The following is a 25,737-nucleotide window of genomic DNA, read 5'->3' on the forward strand; positions in this document are numbered from 1 at the left end:
GGCAAATGTGCGCAAAGACAGATACTGCAAAGACACACATGACGAAACGTGTTTATTTTATAATATTTTCAAGGCAAGAATCCAGCATAGTTTGCCTTTAACAAGAGAGGGGGGAAACTGGTCTTACTTCTATTTTGAAATGTGCTCTACTGAATGTAGATCCCATGTGTCGCCACAGGAGGGCAATCTTTCACTTTTGAAAAGACCAGTGAATTACATTGATCTACTATAAATTGCTGATAGTGACGTTAATATGCAGGATCTGTTCCATTATCTGTTTACAATGAAATCTTCTCTTTCGAAAACGACAGAAGACTATCCCAGTGCTGTTTAGCCAGCAGCCACCACCTTGCATTGCCAGGTTATTTCTGTCTGTACTGATAATTGCCTGGGATTATGTTTATAGAGGTTTCTCAAAACAGGTTGCATCCTTATATTTGCTTAAATATAATTTCGCACTTTCTCCTAATAGATCAAATTCCACTGCCAAGAAAAGCATTAGGTAGATTAGTGGAATTAATAGCAGAGTACACCTTCCACTTTTGCGGAAATTAATATGTTTTAAAGAACACTCAGTGAATTAAAATAATACATTTCCGTAATTAGAGTGAATAAAAAATGACTACAATAGCTGAGACAACTACATGCCTACCTGTCCAAAGCTTTCATGTGTGGTAAAATAGTGTCATTTTGATAACCAGTGCGGACTGAACAATGACCTAGTGTTTGTCTCACTACACTGACTGCCCTGCCAATATGAAACTTACGATTTTCATGAAATCGCAATAAGTAAGCCACACACACTTGTGCTTGGTCCCGACCAAGGAGAGTTTTATTAACTGAGAAATCGCAATACTGTTGCACGCAATACACAGTTGATCCTCAAGTATGCAGGTTGTGAAATTGCGATACTGTTTGCAATACTATATGCTGGAAATGTCTTCCAAAGCTGCTGTCGCTATTTGCCCAGGAATTTCATTTTCACAAAATGAAAATCAGAATTAATGTGAAAATGTTTGACAAACCACAATGCTCAAAATATATCAACATAAAAAAGCTGATTAAATGTGAAAAATGTTTGACAAACCACAATGTTCAATATATACCAGCACACTTTTAATGGAAAACAGAGAAAGGTAATCATACTCTTATTATTTAAATCTACAGAATGCTAAATCTTTTCATTTATTGTACATGATGTATGGGTTAAGTCTGAATGTTCTTTATTCACTCTGTGTCTCGTGACACTCAAATGAAGGCTGAGCATGGGAAAACTATCAGTGTATGCCTCAGGGTGTTCTGACCATAAGCATTTCTCAGGGTATGGAGTAACAAAATACAAAGTACATAGTACCTCTCTACAATGATTTAAAAAGAGCAAAAAAACCTACATATATATCTGACTGAAGAAAAATATTGATTTTTTTGCAGTATTTCAGGGCGGTAAAGCAAAGGTGTGTTCAACTGAACTTGCTCTCACAATTTGCTTATTTTGTAACCACTGCAAAAGCGATTGACCGAGAAAACCCAGCATTTGTTTTTAACTTCACAGACACAACCATTCAACGTAATCAAAACCAATATATTATTTGGGGAAATGACCTTGGCAATATAGTTACAATATTTAAGGATTGTTGACTGTAATCATTCCTCTCAAACACCTGTATGTTCCACAGATTTATAGACAAACATAATTTTTTGACATGTACATTGGCAGCATTTTGAAGTTGAAGTTAACATATATTCAGTAAGTTGAGGCCCACTTGATCCTACTGGGCTGTGCCTACTGTAATAAGGCTGTAATAGTCTCAAATGCCTGCTCCGTAAATGTTTTCAAGGGACTACATCAGTGGAGACATTTTGATTTTTCATTTCTTTTTTGTCTTGAGATTCCTGAGATGTTTTTATCCTTGAAAGTTCCACAAACAAGGCACTTGAGAGGAATGAACAAAAAAAAAAAAACATACAACAGCTAAAAAGAATGAACTGTATTTTCCACACACAACGCGTTTTAACAATTGAAGGTGAAAGATTATCACACCTTTATCACAGGCTTCTGAATTGCTTTCTCCAAAACTGGACGACAGAAACGAAATAAAATAAAACAAAATGGATACCCTTATAAAACGAAAGCGTAAGTTTGTGTTAAGCGAAAATGGAAATGTACAATACATGAATTTCAGTACAGCATTTTCTGTATTGTGTCATTTGTTACTGAAAGTGGTGTTTTGGAAAAGAAATCCAGCAAGGGGAATGAAAAAAGGTAAATAAAGTTCCCTGCCTGCTACAAGACACACGCGAAGGAAAACCCACTTTACACTGAGTATGCATGCTTATATTCTTCTACTAGGCTGCCTGAGGTTTATCCGGGTTTTTAATTAGCTGTTTTGTCCGTTTGCAGACAAGGGGGAAAAAAAACAACTTTGCACACTTCTATACAATTAGCAAAAGGCTTTTTTAAAGACGAGCACTGTTGCTACTCTCACCTTCTCTTTGTGTTCTGATGCTATTTCCTTTGACGAAGACTAAAACTACCAGCTTGGGCAGTATGTTGCATACTTACAATATACCAGCAAACAAAAGGCCACTTAGAGGGAGGAAAGCAACCACAACCGTTTAACAATGAGCACCAGTATATAACCAATGAACTTCAGCATTTTGTACTGCCTACAAAATATTTGATCTACTGTACTATGTGAAAATATTACATTTTTGGTAAGCTAAACATTAAAATTTCAGCGGTTTAAAAAAATGGTGTGTAAGACAGTTGATCAACAACTAAATACCCTGATATGTAACAGGAATTTATCTTTAGAAAATAATAATAAAAAAAAAATATTAGCATTGGGTATTCTTTCAGTTGCAAATGTTATATGCTGAATACTAAATGGTTATAAATATTAACAATACTTTTTGAAAACAAACAAAAATGAGCATAATCTGTTATTTTACAAATCTTTAAAAAAAGTAAACATTCATCTATAGGCATTTTAAAATATATTCCATCAAAAATAGTTCAATACATTTTGCCAGTACAAAAAATTGTATGGTATATAAATGACAATAATACACTGGAAGCTAGGAGGTGTTCGGTGCAAAGTCATATGGTGCGTGTCGTCCATATTGGAAATAAAAAAAATGACCGTTTTAGGCAAGTATGGTGTCTCTTCAGGACAGAATCAGCAAGCAGACGTAACAGCACGAGGAACAGCATGCGTCTTTCAGAGTCGGTTGTTTTGGATCTGACGAGACGGTTGGAATTTTTCCTGTTTGTGGTCGTGTGTGTCACCTTTGGCAAGCTCATGTAGCTCCATTGCAAGCGTTCTTCACAGCATAAAGCCAGCTCTGGTAACTGAATTGTCTCCTGTTTGAAGTTCAGTCCGGGAGGTGTTTCACCTCCGTCTTAAATGTACCTGGTCTCTCGTTTCTGTCCTCTCTTCAAATGACAAATGAGGATTTGTGCCGGAAATCCCCCTATGGACAATAGGAAACAAAAGTTCAGCTTTGAACCTGTGTATTGCTGAAAACATCTAGCAAAAAATAAATAAATAAAATAATACCCATTTTTGCATTCTCGAAGAAAGCAAACATTCCAAATTCACGAGTTTACTTTGATAAGAATACTGACTGCGTAGATTAGAGAAACTGAAAGCTGTTGACCAATCTCGTTTTTCCATTTCAAATCACACTTTAATACCACTTCATTTAATATTTTAAAATATAAGTAAGTACAATCATTTGTTGGGGAATTTTAAATTAGGTTACAGATTGTTACTGTTATTTTGCTTACCTCCTCATCTGTTCTGACATAGTCCACACCATCTCCTCTTTCTGGTGCTCTGAAACTAAAAAAAAAAACGTCATAATGAAGTGGCATCATGTCATATGAATGTGATGACATCATATTGTCCTAATAATGCAAAAACAGGAACAATGTAGATGGTTTCCAAAAAATAGAAAATTTCCAGCACATCTGAAACAACTCTGACCTCAATTAATACAATGTTACTTGTTATAGAGCACTCCAAATATTACCACATAGGCCTTTGTATAACCCATACCTGTCCCCACAAACTTTAGCATCCTATGGAAACGCAAGCTATTGCTGTTCTGTCTTGTCGTAGCAGATCTAGTTCATTTACACGCTGGCCCGAAGCGGTCAATTATAAAACCTAAAATGTTATTGTTAATCAGCTAAGAATAATTATGGGCGGCAGTGTAGTATAATGGGTAAATAACTGGTCTTGTAACTAGGACAGGGTAGGACACTGCCGTTGTACCCTTGAGTAAGGTGCTTAACCTGCATTGCTTCAGTATATATCCAGCTGTATAAATGGATGCAAAGTAAATGCTATGCTAACAACTTGTGTAAGTCGCTCTGGATAAGAGCGCCTGCTAAATGCCTGTAATGTAATGTAAAGCATAAATGAGCAGGACCCGGAAGCAGGCAGGTCAGTTACTCACTCGCTTCCTGTCTCCTTTTTGCTGGGGAAGTAGCCTCGCTTGTAGGCGCAGCAGACCCCCGCTATAACGCACAGGAGCACGAACCCCACCGCCAGCGCCCCGCCCACGATCGCCAGCACATTTATGTCATCTGAAGGAGGAGGAGAAGGAGAGAACAGGCAGCGTTATGGACGCATCACAACCCATGTTTCTCAGCAGCAAAGGCCCTTGGTCTCTACAGCACACAGTCTGAACAGCCTGTTCTAGTCTTCAGACGTTCTGAAGTCGCACGTGTACGGTCACAGGACAGAAGTGTGTCATTCTGTTGGTGACGTTTTTTTTTAGGACACATCCAGGTTTCGTAGAAGCGTTTGCCCCAGATATCTGCGGAGCCACAGGAAATAACGTAGGCGGCGCTGTGATTGGCTCCGATTCGTTCCTGCGCAGCGTCAGTCAAGCGTGTTTGTGGATCCTGATTGGCAGTGCGGAGTGACTTACAGACTTCCATCGTCTGGGGGCCACAGTCCGAGTGTCCCGCGTCGTTCTTGGCCCGGCAGTAGTACTCCCCCTCGTCCTCCTTCCGCACGGCGCTGAACGTCTGCAGGGGGAGACACAAATGGCCCCGGCAGCGCAGTCAAACTCTCACCCCGTACAGCACAGTCAAACTCTCACCCGGTACTGCACAGGTGGACATTCCTGTCATGTTTGTCAAGTCCTATGAATACGAGTTCAAATCCCGTTGAGTTTTTGCTCGCGGATGTTAAATTTAGAACGATGCAGTCGAGCTACGGAAACATGAACAGAAATGCAGAGTCACTAGAGCCTGGAATAAAACTGACCGCAGTGTGTTTTGAATCACAGAGCTTTTACTTAAATGGTTGAGGACAAGTGGAATGTGGGAGGACAGATTCCAAGCCTGTCTTTTTTTGGGACTCTCCAGCAGTCAAGAGACAGTGACAGAAATTATGTCAAGCAGGGCAGGGATGTCTGGAATGTGGAAACAGAGAAAGCGAATTCCCAACCCCCCCCCCTCCTCCCAGATCGACTGTCCCTCCCCAGAATGCCTCCCCCCCTCCCCCACCCACAGGGTACAGGTCTCCCCTCACCAGGGTCCCAGTGTTGGGGTCCAGAGTGTAGGAAGAGTTGAGGAATTTGGGGTTGCTCTTGGGGTCCTCTGGAACTTCCTCGTCGTTGCGGAACCACAGGTACTGGGGCTTGGGGAAGCCCTCCTCCTCCACGCAGCTCAGCTCGGCCGTCTTCCCCACGGGCACCGACTGCGGAACGCTGCACCGCGGCACCACGGGCTTCACTGCACACCGCCGCACACGCGAGAGCACGTCAGATCCAGAGACCACATACAGCCGTCTGCACCCACGCAGGGCCTTCCCATAGACATCACACGCAGACACAGGGCCTTCCCATAAACATCACACGCAGACACAGGGCCTTCCCATGAACATCACACACAGACACAGGACCTTCCCATAAACATCACACAGACACAGGGCCTTCCCATAAACATCACACAGACAAGCTTCCACATGCACACAGCACAGGCCTTCCCATAAACATCACACAGACACAGGGCCTTCCCATAAACATCACACGCAGACACAGGGCCTTCCCATGAACATCACACACAGACACAGGACCTTCCCATAAACATCACACAGACACAGGGCCTTCCCATAAACATCACACGCAGACACAGGGCCTTCCCATAAACATCACACGCAGACACAGGGCCTTCCCATAAACATCACACGCAGACACAGGGCCTTCCCATAAACATCACACGATAGTAACATTAATAGTGCCGAACAGACGGTAATACCGAAAGCAAGAGATTAGCTCTGTGCTGTACGAGTGTATGAGTGTAAAAGTCAGACGCTAGAAGTAGCCTACCTCTTACGACGAGGTTGATTAAAATCTCATCGAAAGATTTCTGGTCGTTGGCGGCGGTGACCTCACAGCGGTACTGGGCAGTGTCTGACCGCGTCGCGTTGTTAATCACCAGAGTCGCCGGCTCGATTATCCTTGCCCTGTTTTCCAGATCCCCTGAAGGAAACAAAAGGCAATCGCGTCACGTCCTCTCCAAAGCACAGCGCTTTTACAGTTTATGGTCTGTATTTCACCATACTTACCTATGATCTGTTTCTCAAAGTAAACATAACTCGGTTCCCCGTCCTTTATCTTTTTCCACTCAATTCTAGGATTTTTTGTAGAGATTGACTCTATCAAACAGGACAATTCAATGGCTGGGGAGAGAAGAAGAGGAAGTCAGATCAGCAGAGCAAGGAAACAGGTCTTTGGAGAATTTGATTTGGAGAAGCTAATTTCAAACATTGGGTTTTATTAATGAGGTGGCTAGGTAGCTTGATGTGGTAGCTGCTGACTGTACTTACATTCAAATTCACTGGCCCACGGGGACTTGTCCAGACTTTTTAGAATCACTGCAAATGTTGTTATGCAGCCTGGAACACACAAATGAAGAGCATGAACTGAAAGGCAACATGCAGGCATACAGTGTAGTGAATGCAAGGTCTGTGATGTCACCATATTTATAGCTCAGGATGAAGAGACAATAACGTGGTAGCACCATGACATTAAGTAACAGCTTTTCACACACGTTACCCAAGAACATGTGGCTCAATATGCGGTATAGGAGTAAAGCAATAATCCTGGCAAGCAGCAGGATAAGCAGCAATAGAGCCGTTTACTAAAGTGCTGCCAATATCGCTGCATTAACTACCCCAAGTATCATAGATATGCTTAGCATGCAACTGACAGTGCATACATTTTTAAACAGAAGCTCCGTTTACAAATAAGGAACTAACGTAATTCATGTTAACTGTGTCGCTGCTCCAGGACCCAACAGTAGTGCTCTGCCTTGGAATTGAACCCGCAACCTTTTGGGTTAGCGGGTCATCTCTCGTGCCATCAAAAACCCTCTATAAATGCCGGACTACACATAAGAACAGGAACCTCCCTACCCAGTTCAGGATGTGACACGTAAAACAAGTCCGCTGTTAACAGTAAATTACCTTTTATAGTCTGACTTTGAACACGACTCCCTGGTCAATTGAACCCTGCCTCATTATTCACCTTCTGGAAAGCGGACGCACGAGACCTGTAGGTGTTGGTCGGTCGCAAGACATGATCTCAGTCAGCTCCCTGGCGTAAACATGGCTGCCCTTCACTCCCGAATTACATATGAAGGGAGCTACTCAACCCCCTGCTTTGTAGTTCCCGTGAACTGAACTTTAAACTGATGTTGTGTAAAGTAACAAAGGTAATAAATACAAATTGTAATTGGGGAGGTTTGAAATACGAATCATCAAAAAATCACTACTAATCTTGGGATAGGTTAATTAGGCCTACTTCAAACTGTTGGAGGGGAAGTACCTTCGATGCAAAAGCAACTGAGAATGGTCTCTTTATTCAAATGACCAAATCCTGTTCACCAGGGCCCCAAGCCTCTTCCCCCAGTTTCTCCTCAAACCCCGTCTATAGTGGCATTCATTTCACCAGGCTCCTGGGCACTGGGTTTGATTCTACTTCAGCTGAAACTAAAGCACAGCCTCTGGGATCTGGACTTTGACAAGCCCACATCTGTATTTTGGCTCAGAACATAGTTCATGGTCAGTGGAAATGGCTCCAACACCAGAACAAAGAGATCGAGAGCCAGTGGACTGAGGGTAATTCCACGTGAGTCCCATGTTACCTTATAAGGGCGTGTTCACACGCACCATCACCGTTCCAGCGTGCATCCTTCCGTGCTCAAAGGAACTCCCGGCAAAGCTCAAATCCCATCCCTTTCCCCCGGGAGGCGGACCGTTACACGGACTGGCGGAGAAAGCACGCCGTTCTCCGCAGGTTCGTTTGAGAGCTCCAGTAAATCCAGCAGACAAGCACGCGAGTTTCCATTTTCTTTGCAGTCACAGGTCAGGGAACCGGCGGTATGCTTTACAAGTGGAGTACGCCCTCCCAGCTCAGCGAATTTAGGGAGTTATTTAAGCTCGGTGAGAGGGCCAGGGGCCGATGCATGGGGTCAAAATCATGGGGTTCTGCCGGCGTATCCTGACCTTGGGGACTCCGCGGAAATTTCCGAGCCGTCTGGTGCCCCACACTTGTGCGCAGCGCTGCGCTGTAAGGAGGTTATAAAGTTCATCCTTACGGTACCCTTAAGGATGCTTCTGTGGCCACAGGGTGTCCATATACTGTGTAGACTGATCTTAAAAGCAGATACTGTGTTAAAGCACGAGTAACTCAAAATGTGTCCTCAGCACAAGGGCTGTCAAGGGTTTCTTTCAGAATTTCCACACTTTTTGTAACTTCAAAGAACTAAAGAAGGTTTGTTTTACCATGTTATGCAATGAATAACAAATAATTGTGGATGCCCTGAACAGGTACTGTATTTAGGCCGACCACTTTAGACTAACCACAATACTTCAGTGATGGTTTACCCTAGCAAATAAATGAATAATTCTTAGATTCTAGGACAGCACCAATAGTTTTCCCTTCCTATACAGTACTGGGACAGCTGTATAAGAACAGCAAGAGAACAGATGAAAGAATACTGAAAGTAGCCTAATATTTCTGCATTTGTCATTTTTCATAATGGCTTTGTTAATAGCTTTGAATCAAAGGGTCTGCCAAATTAATACATTCAAATCCATAAACAGTCTAGGATACATGCAAGAGTACCATATAGTCCAGTCCATTTCATGGCAATATTTACGGTTGCATGAAAATCTCAAATTTCAAACGTGTCCAGTAATTCTGCCAAGCATCCCTGCTAGCTTGTACCTGACAAATGGTGCTATTTGCAGCTGTCAAAATGGTGCCGCATTCATTAAAAAAGGTTAAAAGGCTAGCCCCTGTGAGAGACAGCGTACAGCATGCTGTCTGGTTTTCTGTTTCCAGCCCTCTTTACGAGACCGAACCCCTTGTGACAGGGGTCACCTCTGAAGGTGACTGCGCTGGCCTGCGACACAATACATTCTCCGCTTAACCCCAGGACCCGGAACGTTCCGCACCAGGCAGGGGGAGACCCCGAGCACTGTGACGGAGTGGAAATAAAAACATTAAAAATGCCAGCAGAATGAATCACTGACGGTTACACAATCTAGGAAAGTTTCTGGCCAATGACACGGTTTTGGAGCAAGTGACTTTGGCTTGAAACTGGCCGCCATCTTCTGCTTCACTGGGCTAACGTGCTTTGAGCAACATCCTTGAGCACTGGGAATGTTACTTCTCTATCGCTGAGCTAATCTAATCTGATCATTTGCATTATGCTCCATTCTTTTAGCAGACCCTTATCCAACCTCAACAGATTACATTTCTCATAATCCATTTTTTTACTGCTGGATATTTTGCTAAAGCAATTCAGGGTACAAACAGCAGCATCGCAGTTGGGAATCAATCCCATAACCCTTTGGGTCGCGAGGCCAGCTCCATATCCATTATGCTACACCGCGGCCCTAATCCTTCACATCCATAAAGAGGTGGACGCAAAGCAACATTAATCCAGCTCAGTTCGGCGAACAGAGCGCGCTCCACTCCGCCATCTGGACAGCCTCTCCGTTCCGTTCCCGAGCAGCCGAACGCACGGCGGAGCCTGAACCGGCCCCGGAGAAATATTACCCAGAAGCCCTGCAAGCGGTCCCCCGACGCCGCGAAAGAATTTGCAAGGCGGCCACTCTGGACGATTCATGAAACACATTAATGGAAATTCCCTGCTGAAGCAGGCAAAACCGCGTTCCAACCCCCCCCCACCACCCCCCCCCCCCCCCCCCCCCCCACCCACCGAGCGGCCTGGCAAAAAAGAGCTCATTGTGTTGCCTGCAGAGGCTGTGAGAACTTCAATATTCCTTTGAGTTTACAGACACCTAGGGTGCAAAAAACGAGAAGGAAAAAAAACCGAAATAAAACATGCTTTCGCACCAATAATTCACAACGTCTGTTTTAGCCGAAGGCAAAGCAACAGGTAGCCAGCACATGCTATGAAATAGATGTCCGTAAAAACTATTTTAGGCCTGGCAGGATTTGATTTATATCAGTAAACAATGGCAAATATAGCCATATGAAAGAAAATAAATAGCCACCATAAACTCTGAACTTTCCATTTCATAACTTTCATGTCCCATTTAATCACGTTTCCTGGTGTAGGGACAGTTGGCTTGGATTTCAAGGCTGATAAAATTAAGAGCAAAGAAGGAGTACAAGAGACAAGATCTGCATTACAAACATGGAAAACTTTTTTTCTTAATTATGGCCTTGCAAAAACAAATATTGGTATACAAACACAATTAATCTGATAAAATGTTCTGTAAATAGATGATAAATGTGAGTTTGAAAAGCAAACAAATAATATTATTGAAAATGTGATCATGTCAAGTCTATACAGTACAGGCTACATGTGTAATATTAAATTATATTTAGGCTATATGGGTACAGTATCATGAGCTTTGAAATTATTGTATCAGAGGTAATTACTATATACTGACCACTATGAGCACACAACCTTAACATAACGCCCCACTCAAAGCAATTCTGTTACCCAATATTTCTCAGGACATTGCATTTTCTGTCCTTTCTGAATAGACAAGGCACAAGCACACAAAAAAAAAAAAAACGAATAAATAAACAAAACAGTTTAGCAAACCAGATAAACATGAACGTGTTTTTATAAAAAGCCATTAAAACGAGTCATTTCCAGGTTAAATTAAAACCCAAGAGGTCAAACAGAATTTTATTTTCGTCCCGTCTCGGGTTTCTCAAACGTCCCGTTCGAAAACGAAACGATGGGCTGAGCTCTTTTGCTCGGAGGGTCGGCTCCCGAGCGGTGTGGTTTCACCTGTTTCCAGAGAGACTAAAATGGCCGACCGGCGAGTGAATCTGCGCCGCGCTCCGTCGTTAAAAAACAGCGACGGCGGCGGCTTTTCAGGAAGGCTCTCGGGCTGAGCGGCTCAGCCTGTGTTGTGTCAGCTGTGGACGGCCGGGGAAAGCCGTCGACCCGCGGAGTCAAACCTCTCCTTTCGCTGCTGGCCTAACCCCCACTCCCCTGCATCTGACCCTATTTTTACACCCACACACCGCACTGTACCTCCAGTGCAGGCATCGGGAGAGGAGAGGCTGCGCAGATTTCCTTAGCTAAGCGTGGGGAATTGTCTCTGCTAGACTGTAACACTCTCTTTGGCAGCTGTTGAGTGAATTTACAATCCCTTTTCAAAGGGGACTAGAAAAGAGCAGTATGTCATTTGGCACTCAAAGCCGTTTAAAACTGTTTTACACTGACTTCAGTGAAACCTGCCGCAATCAAAGCCATACTGAAGTCTACTGGGAGCATTTACAACAAATTGTACAGTCCAAGCGGAAAGTCACACACCCACAAAATTATACGTGAAATCATTCTAATTCTAATTATAGCCAGTTACAGTTAGCCTAGTTCATTCCATGTTAAATACTGTCAGCATTATGTTTGTGGTGTTACATATTATATGAGTACTTGTTGGAAAGTTTTTTCCAATTACAAAAATAAAAAAATAAAAATATTATAGATCTTTTGGAGTCTTAAGCATACACTGTGGTATTCTCTGAAATTGCTGCGATTTGTCAATAAAGGAGTTAAGTTTCCATTACCTAGCATGACGAACAAGCCACAGCACTAAGCTGGAAAGCCCATAAAACCTTCTGAAAATACCTAACGTGTTATTGTTGGGAATAAGGGGGAAGTCACAAATCACACTGTAAAGAGCACCATGCGGCGGCCTCTCTCAACGCTACCCAACCCAAACACATTAACGGCCTGCTGAACTCTGCAAATACAACGCGCTTTCACAGTTCCCCCGCAACGCTTAAGATACACATTATTCGCGACATTTACAACGTTCGATCCCACCTTTAATGAGAATCAGTTGTTGTAAGGAAACGGTAAACCCCTACTTCGTCATGCTATTTATTCAGGCGGTTCTCCTCGATGGGAGCTTGTTTTGTTTTTTTTTATCTGTGGATCTGCACTTGTGGCTAAAGCTGGCCATCGTCCATGTTGACCGCTGAGAGTTTCCAAGCAGCTTTCTGCCTGAGTGCAATTCTGCGGCCTCTGTGATCTACGCGGGTCAAAGAATAAATCTCCACCAGCCAATAAGGGACGGGGCTGTAGTTCCAAGGGGCTTGGGAACATGTCGCTTAGGGTCTGTCTTGGAACCTAGGCTAGCATATGGGCAAATTATAACTACTTAACTATGTCCTCTAACTGACTAACTACAGGATTGACCCTCTATATATGGTCTTAGGAACATTCGAGCTGCTGCCCCAAAAGCATGCTGGAACTGGTCCTTTGACCCCCGCAATCATGTAGCTAATTGGCTCAACTGCAGACAAGACAGTCTGTGCTGAGGGATTCAGAAGACTACTAATACCAATAAAGAGACACTGTCTAGAATAAATCAGAGTTAAATGAAAACATTTCAAAAAGTGGGCCTAAATTATTCTAAAAGGTAAGCACTTCCAGAACCTATCTACCTCGAAACAAACAAAAGTAGGACTGTGTCCACACACCTAATTGGATACGTATTCTTAACACAGTGAATTAGACTTAAACTATTTCTGTTTTTGGATTGCTCTGACTCACAGAACCCCAAGATCCATGAATATAAATTAAAATGTTAATTATTTGTCTGCAAAAGTTTCCAGCTCTGACAATTAATTAAAGGAAAACTCCAGCCTAAAACACTTTGACATTGTTGGAATTTCCCTATTCGTAATAAAAAACACAATCCAGGTGCCATTTTCCCATATTGTGTAGTATTTCAGTTTCTTTGCAGTTAACTTGAATTCTGTAGACTATGTGATGCCGTACAGTGATATTGCCACAGGCTGCACAATGCAGTTTAATAGGAGAGTGTGTTTTGGCACAGGTATGGCACTTTATATTGCTTGAATGAGTTTGAGTGCTAAACCATTTACAAAGCATTAAGTGCTGAATGCCTGTGTAGACTCAGGAAAGAGGAAAAACTACAGTCAATTGAATGGACTGCTTTACACACTACCCGTGACGCAGTATCCGTGCTTCACATTACATTACATTACATTACAGGCATTTAGCTGACGCTCTTATCCAGAGCGACTTACACAACTTTTTACATAGCATTTACACTGCATCCATTTATACGGCTGGATATATACTGAAGCAATGCAGGTTAAGTACCTAGCTTAAGGATACAATGGCAGTGTCCTACCTAAGAATTGAACCAGTGACCTTTAGGTTACAAGACCAGTTCCTACACAAAGTGTCAGCGCTCAAAAATCTAAGAGCCCTCAAAACATCCCTGGTACAACTGCTCCTTCACAGGCTGGCCGCTTGAAATAGAATTGCACTGTGCAAGAGTCAGCATTGGTTCTGCTGCAGGACCTGCAGATTCCCGTATACAGTACCTGAGTGTGACAGCAGGACTGGACATTAGAGAGTAATCTACTGACCCGGGCCGAAAGCCAGCTTTGTGCTTTAATTCAATGGATTTCTCTCGTGCAGCTTAATCTATCCGATTCAGAGACTCGTAGCCTGTTCTCTGCTGACTGAGGTGGGTCCTCTCAACGGGCTACCGCAGCACTTATCTGAGAGAGAAGCTTTCAAAAAAAAAAAAAAAAATCAGATAATTCATCCGCAGCTCCGAGCGTTAAGCGAGATCTTCCGCAATGACGACCGATGACGTTCTTCTGCAGTGACGCATGTTGCACTCGACACAATTTCATCAGGAAACATTACTTCTTAAGGATTTTTCACCAGGACATAAGTAGGCTATACCGTGCTACGATTGATACTAAAGGCTACGAGGAACATGCTCGTGCGGGTGAGACCAGAACCCTGCAATGGGCTACTTGAGAAAGGTCATCAAATAAATTGTAAAATACACATTTAGGCTAATACAATTTACTGTGCATCATTATTTATATGCTAAATATGTAAAAAAAAAAAAAAATGTCGCTAATGGTAATTTCATCATTAGCATTCCACGACCACATAGTGGTAGTTTCTTCATTTAAGAATAGCCTACATTTTCTAGATGAAGTCGTTCCCAAACTCCATGTACCACGTGCTTGTTCTTATAACTGCACAGCAAGGTTTAGCCAAGCTCATCATGATTAAATATTTTGACAACACAAAGCTATCTGCAGTCTGAGAAGAACCAAAAACAAGTATTGTACTGTACGCAGGGTAGAAATTGAGTATGCTAATCATGTCCATGTGGCACAGTTTCGCTATTTATAAAACTCTATTCCTTGACAGGTGAAATTCCAGTGCTTCTAGGTGACCAGCAGGACACTGAATCTCACAGTATGAAATCTCATAAAGCCCTGATTATCAGATACGGATGGATTAACAGGCAAATGTGTGTGACCAACTAGGTGAAACAAGGCAATATCTAGGCTATGTGTTCAACTCATGCTGCAGCAAACTCAATGGATAAGTTGCCCTAGACTTGTATATGAAAGTATGCAGGCTATGTCTAGAGATGTCCAAAATGTTCCATTGAAAATGTAATTTTCAATTTTCAATTCTACACTGAAATCAAATTATACATTTAAAGTTGTAGATGAACTGCATAAAACAATTAAATGAAAATAGGCTTTGATTGTTTAACAATGTTTTTCAAGGGGCAAACACTTGTAAGGGAGGGAAAAAAAGCACTCAAACCTGAAGAGTCAGTCTGAACCTTTACACTGATGATCTGGATACCCTTTGTAAGCTTTGAACAAGGTAGATACAGCCTACTAATGACTACACCGAGAACGGTGATAAATCTGACGCCTATAAATTAGTGCAGTGGTATATTGGCAGTTCTACAGTGAGTTAATAGTCCCTGATTCCAGTTGCTGTCCTCCTGTTAATCAATCTGTGAGCTACCAAGTAGCCTACCAGCTGTGTCCTTATATGATAAGATCAAGGAAGATTTGGTGAGAAGATAATGAAGCTAAAATCTCACACTAGTGATGCATAGGTGCTCAATTATTTTTGTTAGTGTTATGCTTTCTCTTCCTGTCAACTTTCAGCAGTTGTTAAAAACTCCAATTTTGTCAGGACAATTGCGCCCCAGGCCTACTGTCCAATCACTCAATAGGCGGCTTATCAGAAACACAGTGACACGGTAGCAATTGTGATTCCACTGTTCCAAAATTCAACAAAAAGGAACCCTTTCTTTCAGTGCACCATTCAAAATTGCTCATACTGGTAAGCGAAAACATCAAATCAAATCAAAAGTAATGGCCATAATAGAACCTAGGCCATTTCATTTTCTCCCCTTTGCGTGAGGTCGGTAACCTAAGGCAGTAAAGTAAATTTGGTTAGTTTTCTGCTGTAATGCTATTATTTCTTCTTGTATAAAACAAGCTATTAATATCAAAACTGATCAACTTTCCATGAGCAAAACATATGCCATGAAAAAATAACCTTGTTCTGCAACAACACAGATTAAAATTGTAACACTGAAAAAATACATCTAAAAACTTTTCCTAAATGAGATGACAGTGCTTGACTCACATTAGTTTAAAGTATACAGGATATGAAATACAAGCAACATGTAGCCTGTGTAAATAAATCACTAGCTCACTCCTGTGAGCAGCTACAGTACCCACTAAGGAGATATTTTGCTTCAGAGCTGTCAGTAGAGTGTCAGTACTGCCCGCAAATCAAATGCAAAAGCCAGCTGGAGTGCATAACACGGCAATATTTTACCTACTGTGGAGCTGAAGGGTGGTTTGTAGGGGTTAGCATTCAAGTATACCCTAGATATTTATAAGAGCTGTCAACCCCGGACTGACACCACTCAGCTTGCTAATTCATGGTGGTCTCAGGTAAGAGGGTCACAGCACAGCCATTTCTAGATATTTGTCAACCTGCAGCCTTGCAGAAATGCTACATCCTCCCTTGGCCAAAGAGATGATTCAAAATCCACATATTTCCTGGCTGCATAGGACCTTCCAAAGACTCTAAAATGCCAACCAACCGTGCTCTTTATCCACTTTAACTGCCTTTCCTCTTACCTGTGGGCCTCATTAGTAACAAACTGGCTATCTCCATGTAGCCTTCATTTAACCAACATAAGAAAAGGGGGGAAATGGTTAAAAAAAGAGCTATTTTCTGCAGAGCCACTACACAACGCTGATCATACGAAGAGTTCACTTCACTGCACTGAAAATGGCACACACTACTAAGGAGTCATTTAAAGTCTTTTCGATGTGCAAACAAAGGCTTTATGGGTTTCAAACTTTTGACTAAAACATTTGAAATAGCGGTACATTCATATTTTAACTGAGATATAATGAGTACACTCAAAATTGTGAGACTTTCAGAAACAATTCATCTGATTTCACCTCAGGTGATGGTTGTTCTTGCTTTCTAGCCCTGCAACAGATCTTTACTACTAAGTAGGCCTAACAGTAGAAATGTGGGGAATGTTCATTTTAAATAGTCTACCTCATTTTATATTCCTAAATCTTCTCAATGGCTCAACACTAGTCCATAATTCCTCAAAAAAATGAAGAGCTGGCAGTAATAAAGATGTTAGGCTACATCTTTTATTTGTAGAACGGAACTGTCATCTGTAGATGTATTACGTCCCCTTATCATGTGAAATGCACTTTTGAAAGCTGCTAAACATGTCTTTGCAAATGTATTATAAACTATGTGGAAACGGCAGCTGATAACCTGCAGTGTATGGTCTTGACTGATACACTGATTATTTGATAGGTCATGCAAAGTTCAGTCATAACAGATGGTCTAGCTGAACTGTGTGTCAAGACGGACTTGACAAATGAAAGACACAGCCACTCTGCTCGACACCACAACAACCTTTATTGTCCTCACGTCTTGTACATCTTGCCTCTCCTGCTGACAAGAGCTGAATAAGGAAGCATTAGAGACTACACCGCAGTGCTTTTACGACATTCATTCCACAGACTCCACTGTTGCTGGTGTGTGAGTGTGTGCCGTTGATGTGGGAGTGTGTGTGTGTGTGTGTGTGAACGGGTGAATTAATTATAAAGTACTTTGTGCAGCCATACTTTCTGGGAAAAGGGCTTTATAAATTCAGTTCACTTACGTACTGTTCTACTGTTCTATTTTAATGCTCATTCTCCTATTTTACATCCTAATTTATAATTAAGAAAGCCGTACTGAATCATGATTTTATTATGGACATTATAATAACTAAATTGCCTTTGAACCATGGGACGGATCTTATTAGACGTACTGAAATTTATATGCGGCTACTTGGAAATGCTGGACTTTGACTAATGGAAAAGCAAAGGATTTGGTCCACGCTGCAGGTACTATGGCAACGCATTAAAAAAAGTGTTTTACCGTGAGCCAAAAGCTCCACAGGCCTTTAAATCAAGAGAACCGTCACTCGGAGAACAGCAACATCGTGAATAGAATTCCTCATTACATAAGCATCATATGCAAATTAGAACAAGGCCACATGGAATACCAAAGATGTGCACACGTTACAATGAATGTCGAAATTGTAGCTTGTGTTCACCACATACCCCCTTGTTTAGGCACTGGAGGCCACAGCCAGTCACATTCATATGACCTTTCCCCACATTGGAGGGATTTCATCTGTAAAATTGATACTAATGCATCCGCAGACAAAAAACATCCAAAAGGCCAAAGGGACATTCTCGGGAAAGAACAATACAGATCCACAGCCTAAAAGGGTCAGAGTCCCCGCCTTCCAGGAATAGCCCACAAATCTGTCAGTTCTTCCAAAGAGGATGAGCTTGTTTTCACTTTCTCTGTTGTATTTCTGGCTGGTGTAATGCTCTACATCATAACACATGGAAGTTCAAATCTCTTAATGAACTTTCACTCAACATATTTTCTACTCCACAGTAGTGATCTGTTCCAGGGCTTTTTGAAACAGCTATTTAGTACTTCACCGTAATGTGTCCGTAACTCTGCTCCCTCAAGAGACATTTTTTTAAATGCAAGACAAGACCACTGATTATGGGTTTTCCAATAATGAAGCCCAGGAGGTCACAAGAGGATCTAGACATAAATCAGGAGACAATGTGATCTTGTTACTCGCGTTTAGCCCCACTCCTGATGTACCTACTGACCTTCTACCCATTTGGATTTGACTGTAATCTCCTTTGAGATGTGATCCCGCGAATGTGCCGTCCTGTTTGGAGCCAAAGCAGTTATGTTTGTGCATTTTCAATACAGCAGGGAATTTACCAATAATGTTGACTGTTAACTCAAATTGCAATGGAACACATATTGTTAATTTGATTACTTTTTTGTAAAACATGATAAATACACTTATATTTCACAGCGGTACAATATACTGTATTATTGTAAAAAGCAGTAATCATTTTCAAATATACTGTGAACTGTTGCAATGTATTAATAATATATTTTTTCAAACACATAATTCCATTTCCATAAGAGAAAACAGTCTGTGATTTAAAAGGTTTGCATATCCAGTGAGGCTGAGTAGTATCTATCTATAAACAGAAACTACAGAAACAACAAATGTGCAGATGAGCAGAATTCATTCAGACTGAAATAGTTTACATTATAGCCACCTGTCCGGGAAGCCACGAGTGGAATGTATCAGGGCAACTGCTTCGGTTGGTCACTATCGGACATGAACGCTACAACTGACCTCCCCGCGGGAAAATTCCTCTGTCACCTGCTTCCAAAGAACCCCTTCGGTGGGAATTCCAGGACCTTTCTGACACCACCTACAACATTCTGTAGCATGTAACCGGTTCATTACGGATCCTACTTATCATGGGCTTTTTAAACTAATGCCACCATGCCTACACAGTTGGAAGACACAAAGGTCACTAAGCTACCTGGAACACAATAGACAGCTTACAGGAAACAGGAGCAGGAGAGCAGGAAGGGGCAACCACTAACCCTAACAACTTTCCGTTTTTGCAAAGGTCAGGAGAAAGCTGTTCACCATTTCCTCACCAAAAAAAAAAAAAAAAAAAAACACTAATCCTGACAGACACAGTATTTGTCCTTAAAAAACGGCAAACTTATCCACGAGAGAGATTATGGTACTTCCTGCAATTTCTCCCAGTTTACCTCCTGTTATGATGGAAACTCAACATGAAAGGTCCCCAATAGGCTGGAAGGAATGTGACCATATCATATAGTCTAGGATACTAAAATAACTGCAATACCATTTGGAATGCTGAGCAGGGAGAGGCCTACCCTTACACACTCACCCTTATTCTTGGAGCCGCTGAAGGAAAAGCAATTTAGCATATTAAAATGGTACTTTGCAATTAAGAAACAAACACGTCATGGGGAGCACAATTTGGAAATAGCCCGCATCAGCATGATTCATTTAACGTCACATTTTCACGTTGACTGTACAGCTATAAATAGTTAAGTATATAAGTACACTTCTGCTGTCTTTATGATGATCATTTTTCGTCCATACAACTGATACGATCTAGGCTAAGTAATGATACGATCTAATTACATTAAAAAAAGTGAAAAAAAAAAATCTAGATTTATTCCAAAACAAAAGGTAGCGAAATAAATGAAAATATAACTCATGCACTCAAAATTAAAAAAAAAGGAATTTTCATTCCGTTTCCGGAAATTTTCTATTTTTACCTCTGAACTAGAGCGTAGTTTAGTAATTTACCCCACAATACCAAGCCATAATTAAAGTTAGGTACAGCTACATGTCTCCAAGTGAGAGGCCCTAGATGCCTAGCACACGGCGCTGCATCGAGCAACAGCGCATCAGTGACGGTAGCTTGCTAACGGATATTCACATATTCAAAAGCAATCGTATAGCCCGTAACGTTTCAGTAGAAACAACACTCATTAAAAGAATACAATTTAATAGTTGTCTGTGTTTTACGTCAATTTACACAAATAAGCAATATGATTTAGTTAGCTCGCTATAGCTAACCACAGACAGTTCGCCATGACGAGAGCAACCAGGGAAATTAGCTAAACGTAACAGCAGGGATTAATGTGAAGGGCGCAGACACAAGCATCATGTGCTGTACGTGCTTACAAATTAAATCCGATTGTTTTACCCCCGCCCCTGCCCTGGAAAACCGTTATCGCCTTAGCATACAGCCTTCCATAATTGAGTACTACCAGCAAAGGAAACGAGGCATACTGCTCAAAGTAAAACTAGCTAGCTAGCATATCTAAATAACAGAGCAAATCTTAGCCAGAGTTAGTCAACTACTGTTAGATTAGCTAAAGCTATATAATCAGATAACAATGAAACATATTCCTGACTAATGTTTGCTCCAATTGTCACAACAAAGAAATAAATAAATAAAAAAACTGCCGCTAATAACTAAACAGCATACAGTAAAATGACAAAGATCGATAATTGTGCGTCTTAGGTCGATGTCGAAAAAAGCATCGAATTCATTTCTGGCAAACAAAACGGTTTTATATCGTAGGATTTACTCGAATATACACAAACATATCTTGCTTGATATATCTGATCGGTCCAAATTCGTAACCCAAACTGGAAATACAGATATTTATCTGCAGATAGTAAACAATCTTAGCTAAAAAAAATTCAGTAAGCTAGCACTGTCTTTCAAGTTGTGTATAATAATATAACCAGGCTCCTCGAACTTTATCGATAATAAATTTAGACTTGCTCCAATCAGAGATGGACATACTAGATAGATGCCATCAGACCATTTACTAACGTAACGTTACCATGTCTAGTGATCCGATGACAGAAAGGTTTTAACCTTGCTTATAACATTTATCGATAGCTACGTTACCTACCCACCGTTATGTTATTTTGGCAGCTAGTCTAACATATGTCGACAGAATAAGAAATGAAACTCATAGAGCTACTTTCAAATGCGTTTTTAAACGATACCAGCGACCCACGGCTGTACTCAAGCAATTGCAAGTATATGGACTCACATTGTGTTGAGATGAGGATGAAAAGGGTATGTAGTCCCGCTATCGCCATCTTGATGCTGCTAAATGACTCTTCGGCTGGGCTACATGAACATGTTGTTGGGGCGCTGTGGAGAGGATGAGAACGGGAGAATGGGAGGATCTGGGGGAGGGACGTTTAGCTGCGTTTCCATAGCGACATGGCGCATCCAGACTGGCGATGGACCTTTACCGTCATCGCTTGGACTTCTACAAAAACGGTGCGGCATCTGGTAGCGAAATAGGTTAGTCTATATTAGAACTCATACATTACCAAACTACCAAGCATTTGTGAAGTCTTATATTAAATACATAACTTTTTTCTGTTGTCAAAGCAATGAGTAGGCCACTCAGCTGTTGGAAAAGTACAGAAACTCAAGCTGCCATGCTCGGGCTTTGGTCCAAGGCGAATAGACTGTGCTGGAACAGTTACAAGCAGTCCCGGGAGGGTTGCAATGAAACAATGAATATGAGCTTAATGCAGACTCAACTTTAATTAGTAGGTATTTGAGTATATACATACAAATCGGGTGAATGTAGAAATCCATATGGAAATTGCACCCGTTTTTTGTACATAGTCCTCCAATTTGTGGGTCCAAAAAGTAATTGGACAATTGGCTCCTCAGTTGTTTCTTGGCCAGTAATACAAAGTGCCCTCCATAATGTTTGGGTCAAATACTTTTTTTTCTTCTTGATTTGGCCCTGTACTCCACAATTTTAGATTTGTAATTAAACAATTCACGTTTGGTTGAAGTGGTTATCCTCAGCTGTTTATTATTATTATTATTATCATTATTTTGTTTATGCATTTATTTATTTTTCACCATGTAGGAATTCCTGGACACAAACCTTGGCAGGAAAATGCCGCCCACAGCATAGAGCCACTGGACGCCCTCACTGTGCGGGTCAAGCATTCAGGCCTGTACCATTCTCTTGGTGTATGCCACACATGCACAAGCTCACTTGTCAAGAATATAGTGAAGGATGACTCATATGACCTTATCATTTTTTTCCACATCTCTATAGGCCAGTACCTATGGATTTTGTACCACTGAACTCTCAAATGTGCATTTGTCTTTGTAAAGAGGGGTTTATGTCGTGCAACCCTACTATAATATCTATCTCTATGTTGTTGTCGATGACCCGTTTTTGCTTACACAGTCTGATCACGTCCTGCATTGACATTCTCAGTCACCTGAGGAAGACCTGCTCTTCTGTTTTTCCTTACATATCGCGCTAATGCACAAGCATCGTGGTCATTGAATGTGCGCTTTCTACCATAATTCCAATCCTATTTACTGATGTCTTTCACATAGATCTAAATGCAGATGTCACTGCTCCTAGTGAAACATTAGCCAGCTGAGCAGTCCTTGTGAAGCTCCCGCCATCCATGCCCCAATAATGAACCCTCTTTCAAAGTCACTTCGATCTTTTCCTATTGCCATCTTGACGCTTTTGGTTTATTGAAAAATGATAAGCAACCCTGCGCCTGGTTCTCCCTGGCTGGCTGCTGAGACAGCCCCACCAAGCCTGCAGGCTCACACAGATAACTTCCATCCACCTGCCCAGCCTGGGCCTTCCAGGGTCCTGCTGGTGGCTGCCCCCTCCCCACACCTGTCGACTCAAGCATGCCTGGCATGTGTGGGTGGGTCTGAATTGGTCCCTCATCGCACATGCCTCCGCCCCAGCTCATGCCTGATGGATTCCTGCTGCATGCATCAGGACCTGTGTCACAGGCCCGATGCAAACGAGACATCTGCACTAGCCAATGAACATGGCTTCTGGATGACTGCCACTCATGCACACTCACTGACACCTTCTCCTTCTGCCTACTGCCAGACTTAATTTTCTCCACCAACCCTTTACTCTGTTTCATATGCCCTCTGTTAGCAAGAAACAGAACAACACTTATTGTGTACCTCTCGGGAGATTAATATACGTAAACAAACCATACGAGCGTGATTAAAAAAGTAAGAGGGTGATATGGTCCCTGGGGACTGAACTTTTCATTTGTGCTCCTACCCCATCAAGTGGCCAAAGAGGAAAATGCACACATCTAATTTCATTGCCAAAAAAGAAGAAAGGGGGAATTAGTCTGATTTGCCATTTCTCTTGCAATGAGCGCCTCGCGGGATATTGGCATTAGTTGCTGACCCTTCCAACAAAAGGGACTGAACTAAATGAAAAGGCACCGGAGAATCCGATGTCAACAATTACGGTTACAATTTGGTATTCAGCAGGCACTCTTATTCAGAGCGACTTACGAAGTAGTGCAGCACCAGGAGTGCACATTCAACACTGGCAAGGTCAATCCAAATGGACTGGCTCTCATGCTCAATGATCATATTATATTATATTATTATTAACAAAACACAGTGAAATTGGTATTATTTGACCACTGCAGTATATTCCATGCTGTGATTTTATCAGTAATTACTAAAAATGTGAGGGCTCATTAATCTAAGTTTAAAATAAGATACTATATATAATTGAAGGTACATGTTTAACAGTTGGGTCACACTAAATATTCCTAACACCTGCATGCAGTATAAAGTCTTATTTACCACCATTATCTTCAACTTTAAACTTTTTTGTTCTGGGGGAAATTTTAGTTTACTGCAAGAATAAAAATACAACATAAGAACACATAAAACAACATGTAATAATAAAAAAAAAACATCACAAAAATCAAATGCAATGGTAAAAATAAAAGAATTTAAAAACTTCATGTTCTTGGTGAAAAGCATTTTGAAGCCTGAGAAGTGCAGTTTGCCATGTTGTACAAATTGGAGCCAAAGACTGTTCAGTAGTGTAAAGGGGGACCCTCATATGGAGTTGAAGTCTGGCCATCCACTAAATGTGTTAGATATAGTGACTTGGCAGTGACACAAACTGTCCCCAATTCATCCACAAAATGTTACAGTCTTGTCCAAATAACACAATAAAAAATTGGCACACAGGGAGAAATTAGGCAGAGAAAAAAAGACCTATTGCAACTACATTTTTTCCTCATGAGAAAAAATAGTTGCCTTCATATTTTGACCGTATTGTTACCATTGACCGACATTGAAATGGGTGGCTGAAACATCCATACTGGAGCCAAATGCCCTGCCACTAGTGAGCAATGTCTGTCAACGAGATTAGGAAGTGAGCTTCAAAAACGCAGCCTGGTGTAGGCTAATGTTGTGTTCCAGACAACTAAGAAAGTCGGAACTTCCAACCTCCTACTTGGAGAAAAAAATGGAATGCCACTTGATATCGGCATTCCAAATAGGAACCATGGACCAGGGACTGACATACCCCCTGAAGCTTGCAAACTCCAGTGGCTACCGGAGGTATTGCCGTTATTAAGCCTGTGGTGCCAAAAAGAAAAGTTCCCTCCTTACAAAACTATGAATTTACCCTGGAGAAGTTATACTATTTTGGTCTGTACTTTTAGGTTATAAAATTTCTTCAGACTGAACTAATTACTTTCCATTCCTATTCATCCTTTTACTGTTTCACCAGTACGCATGCTCTGGTGCCAAAAAAGGCCCATAGTCAAACATGGCAGCCTCCATGAACTAACTGCATGTGCCTTTGAGAAACTCCCATAGGATTCCATGGAACCCACAAGCGAAAACCAGTTCTTGTATATCTCTGTGGTTCCCTGGGCAGATTTCCAATGTTTTTTTCCCATAGGGATTTCGATTTCCTCTGAAAATAAGGTCTGTGGTTAACGAAAGCCATAGAACGCGTTCTGTTCTATGAGCCCAGTAATACACCCATTAATATCTCAATCATGAATTTCGAAGCCATTATGTGCTTTAACAAAAAAATGATTGAGCTAATGAAATAATGAGGATCAGAAGTTGGCACTAAAAGCCTGAAACTGATTGGCCCTTGTTGTGCACTCAAGGGAGGTATTAATCTCAGGTATAAGCATTTTTATTTAGGCAATTGAAAAGGTCAATATCTAAATGAATTATTATTATCATTATTATTATTATTATTATTATTATTATTATTATTATTATTATACACACATTTTACAATTGCTGTATAATAAAACAATTGAAATAGCACAGGAGTGGCACAGCTTTATATCAATTTTTCTCAAAACCATGCATTCAGATAACCTGCAAAACATGTCAGATTACTCATATGTAGTGGTCATATGTCAAACAATGATAACCGTAATAGCAGGTAAGAAAGCTGATAGGTTTGTATCCTGGTGCGATGGACAGGTCTTGATCAACATTAGCAAAACAAAGAAGCTGGTCGTTGAAAATCCTGTAGCTCATGTACACCATCAGATGGCAGTATTTGATAAACCATATTTTGGCTTCGGGATTCAAAAT

At 41.4% G+C, this 25,737-nt stretch overlaps 1 protein-coding gene across 1 annotated transcript; it reads right to left on the reverse strand.

Annotated features, from left to right (window-relative positions):
* Positions 1–804: 804 nt before the first annotated feature.
* jam3a (junctional adhesion molecule 3a) lies at positions 805–21,528 on the reverse strand. The gene is made up of 9 exons (XM_064302062.1): positions 21,383–21,528; positions 6,849–6,917; positions 6,588–6,701; positions 6,349–6,501; positions 5,550–5,752; positions 4,942–5,041; positions 4,465–4,594; positions 3,791–3,845; positions 805–3,474 (listed from the first exon to the last, which is right to left on the reverse strand). The coding sequence occupies exons 1-9, from the start codon at positions 21,429–21,431 to the stop codon at positions 3,439–3,441; spliced, it is 909 nt and encodes a 302-aa protein (XP_064158132.1). The 5' UTR covers positions 21,432–21,528; the 3' UTR covers positions 805–3,438.
* Positions 21,529–25,737: the final 4,209 nt, after the last annotated feature.

Source organism: Anguilla rostrata, chromosome 12 (genome assembly GCF_018555375.3).
Source record: "Anguilla rostrata isolate EN2019 chromosome 12, ASM1855537v3, whole genome shotgun sequence".
In the NCBI taxonomy this organism is placed as follows: Eukaryota; Metazoa; Chordata; class Actinopteri; order Anguilliformes; family Anguillidae; genus Anguilla; species Anguilla rostrata.

What these genes read in the sequence shown, in the direction of transcription:
- jam3a (XM_064302062.1), bottom strand. Translation starts at nt 21,431, where the DNA reads ATGGCGATAGCGGGACTACATACCCTTTTCATCCTCATCTCAACACAA. An exon ending in CATCCTCATCTCAACACAAT is followed by an intron (nt 6,918 to 21,382) that starts GTGAGTCCATAT and finishes TGTGTGTTCCAG; the next exon opens with GCTGCATAACAACATTTGCA. An exon ending in ACCCCAACACTGGGACCCTG is followed by an intron (nt 5,042 to 5,549) that starts GTGAGGGGAGAC and finishes CTCCCCCTGCAG; the next exon opens with ACGTTCAGCGCCGTGCGGAA.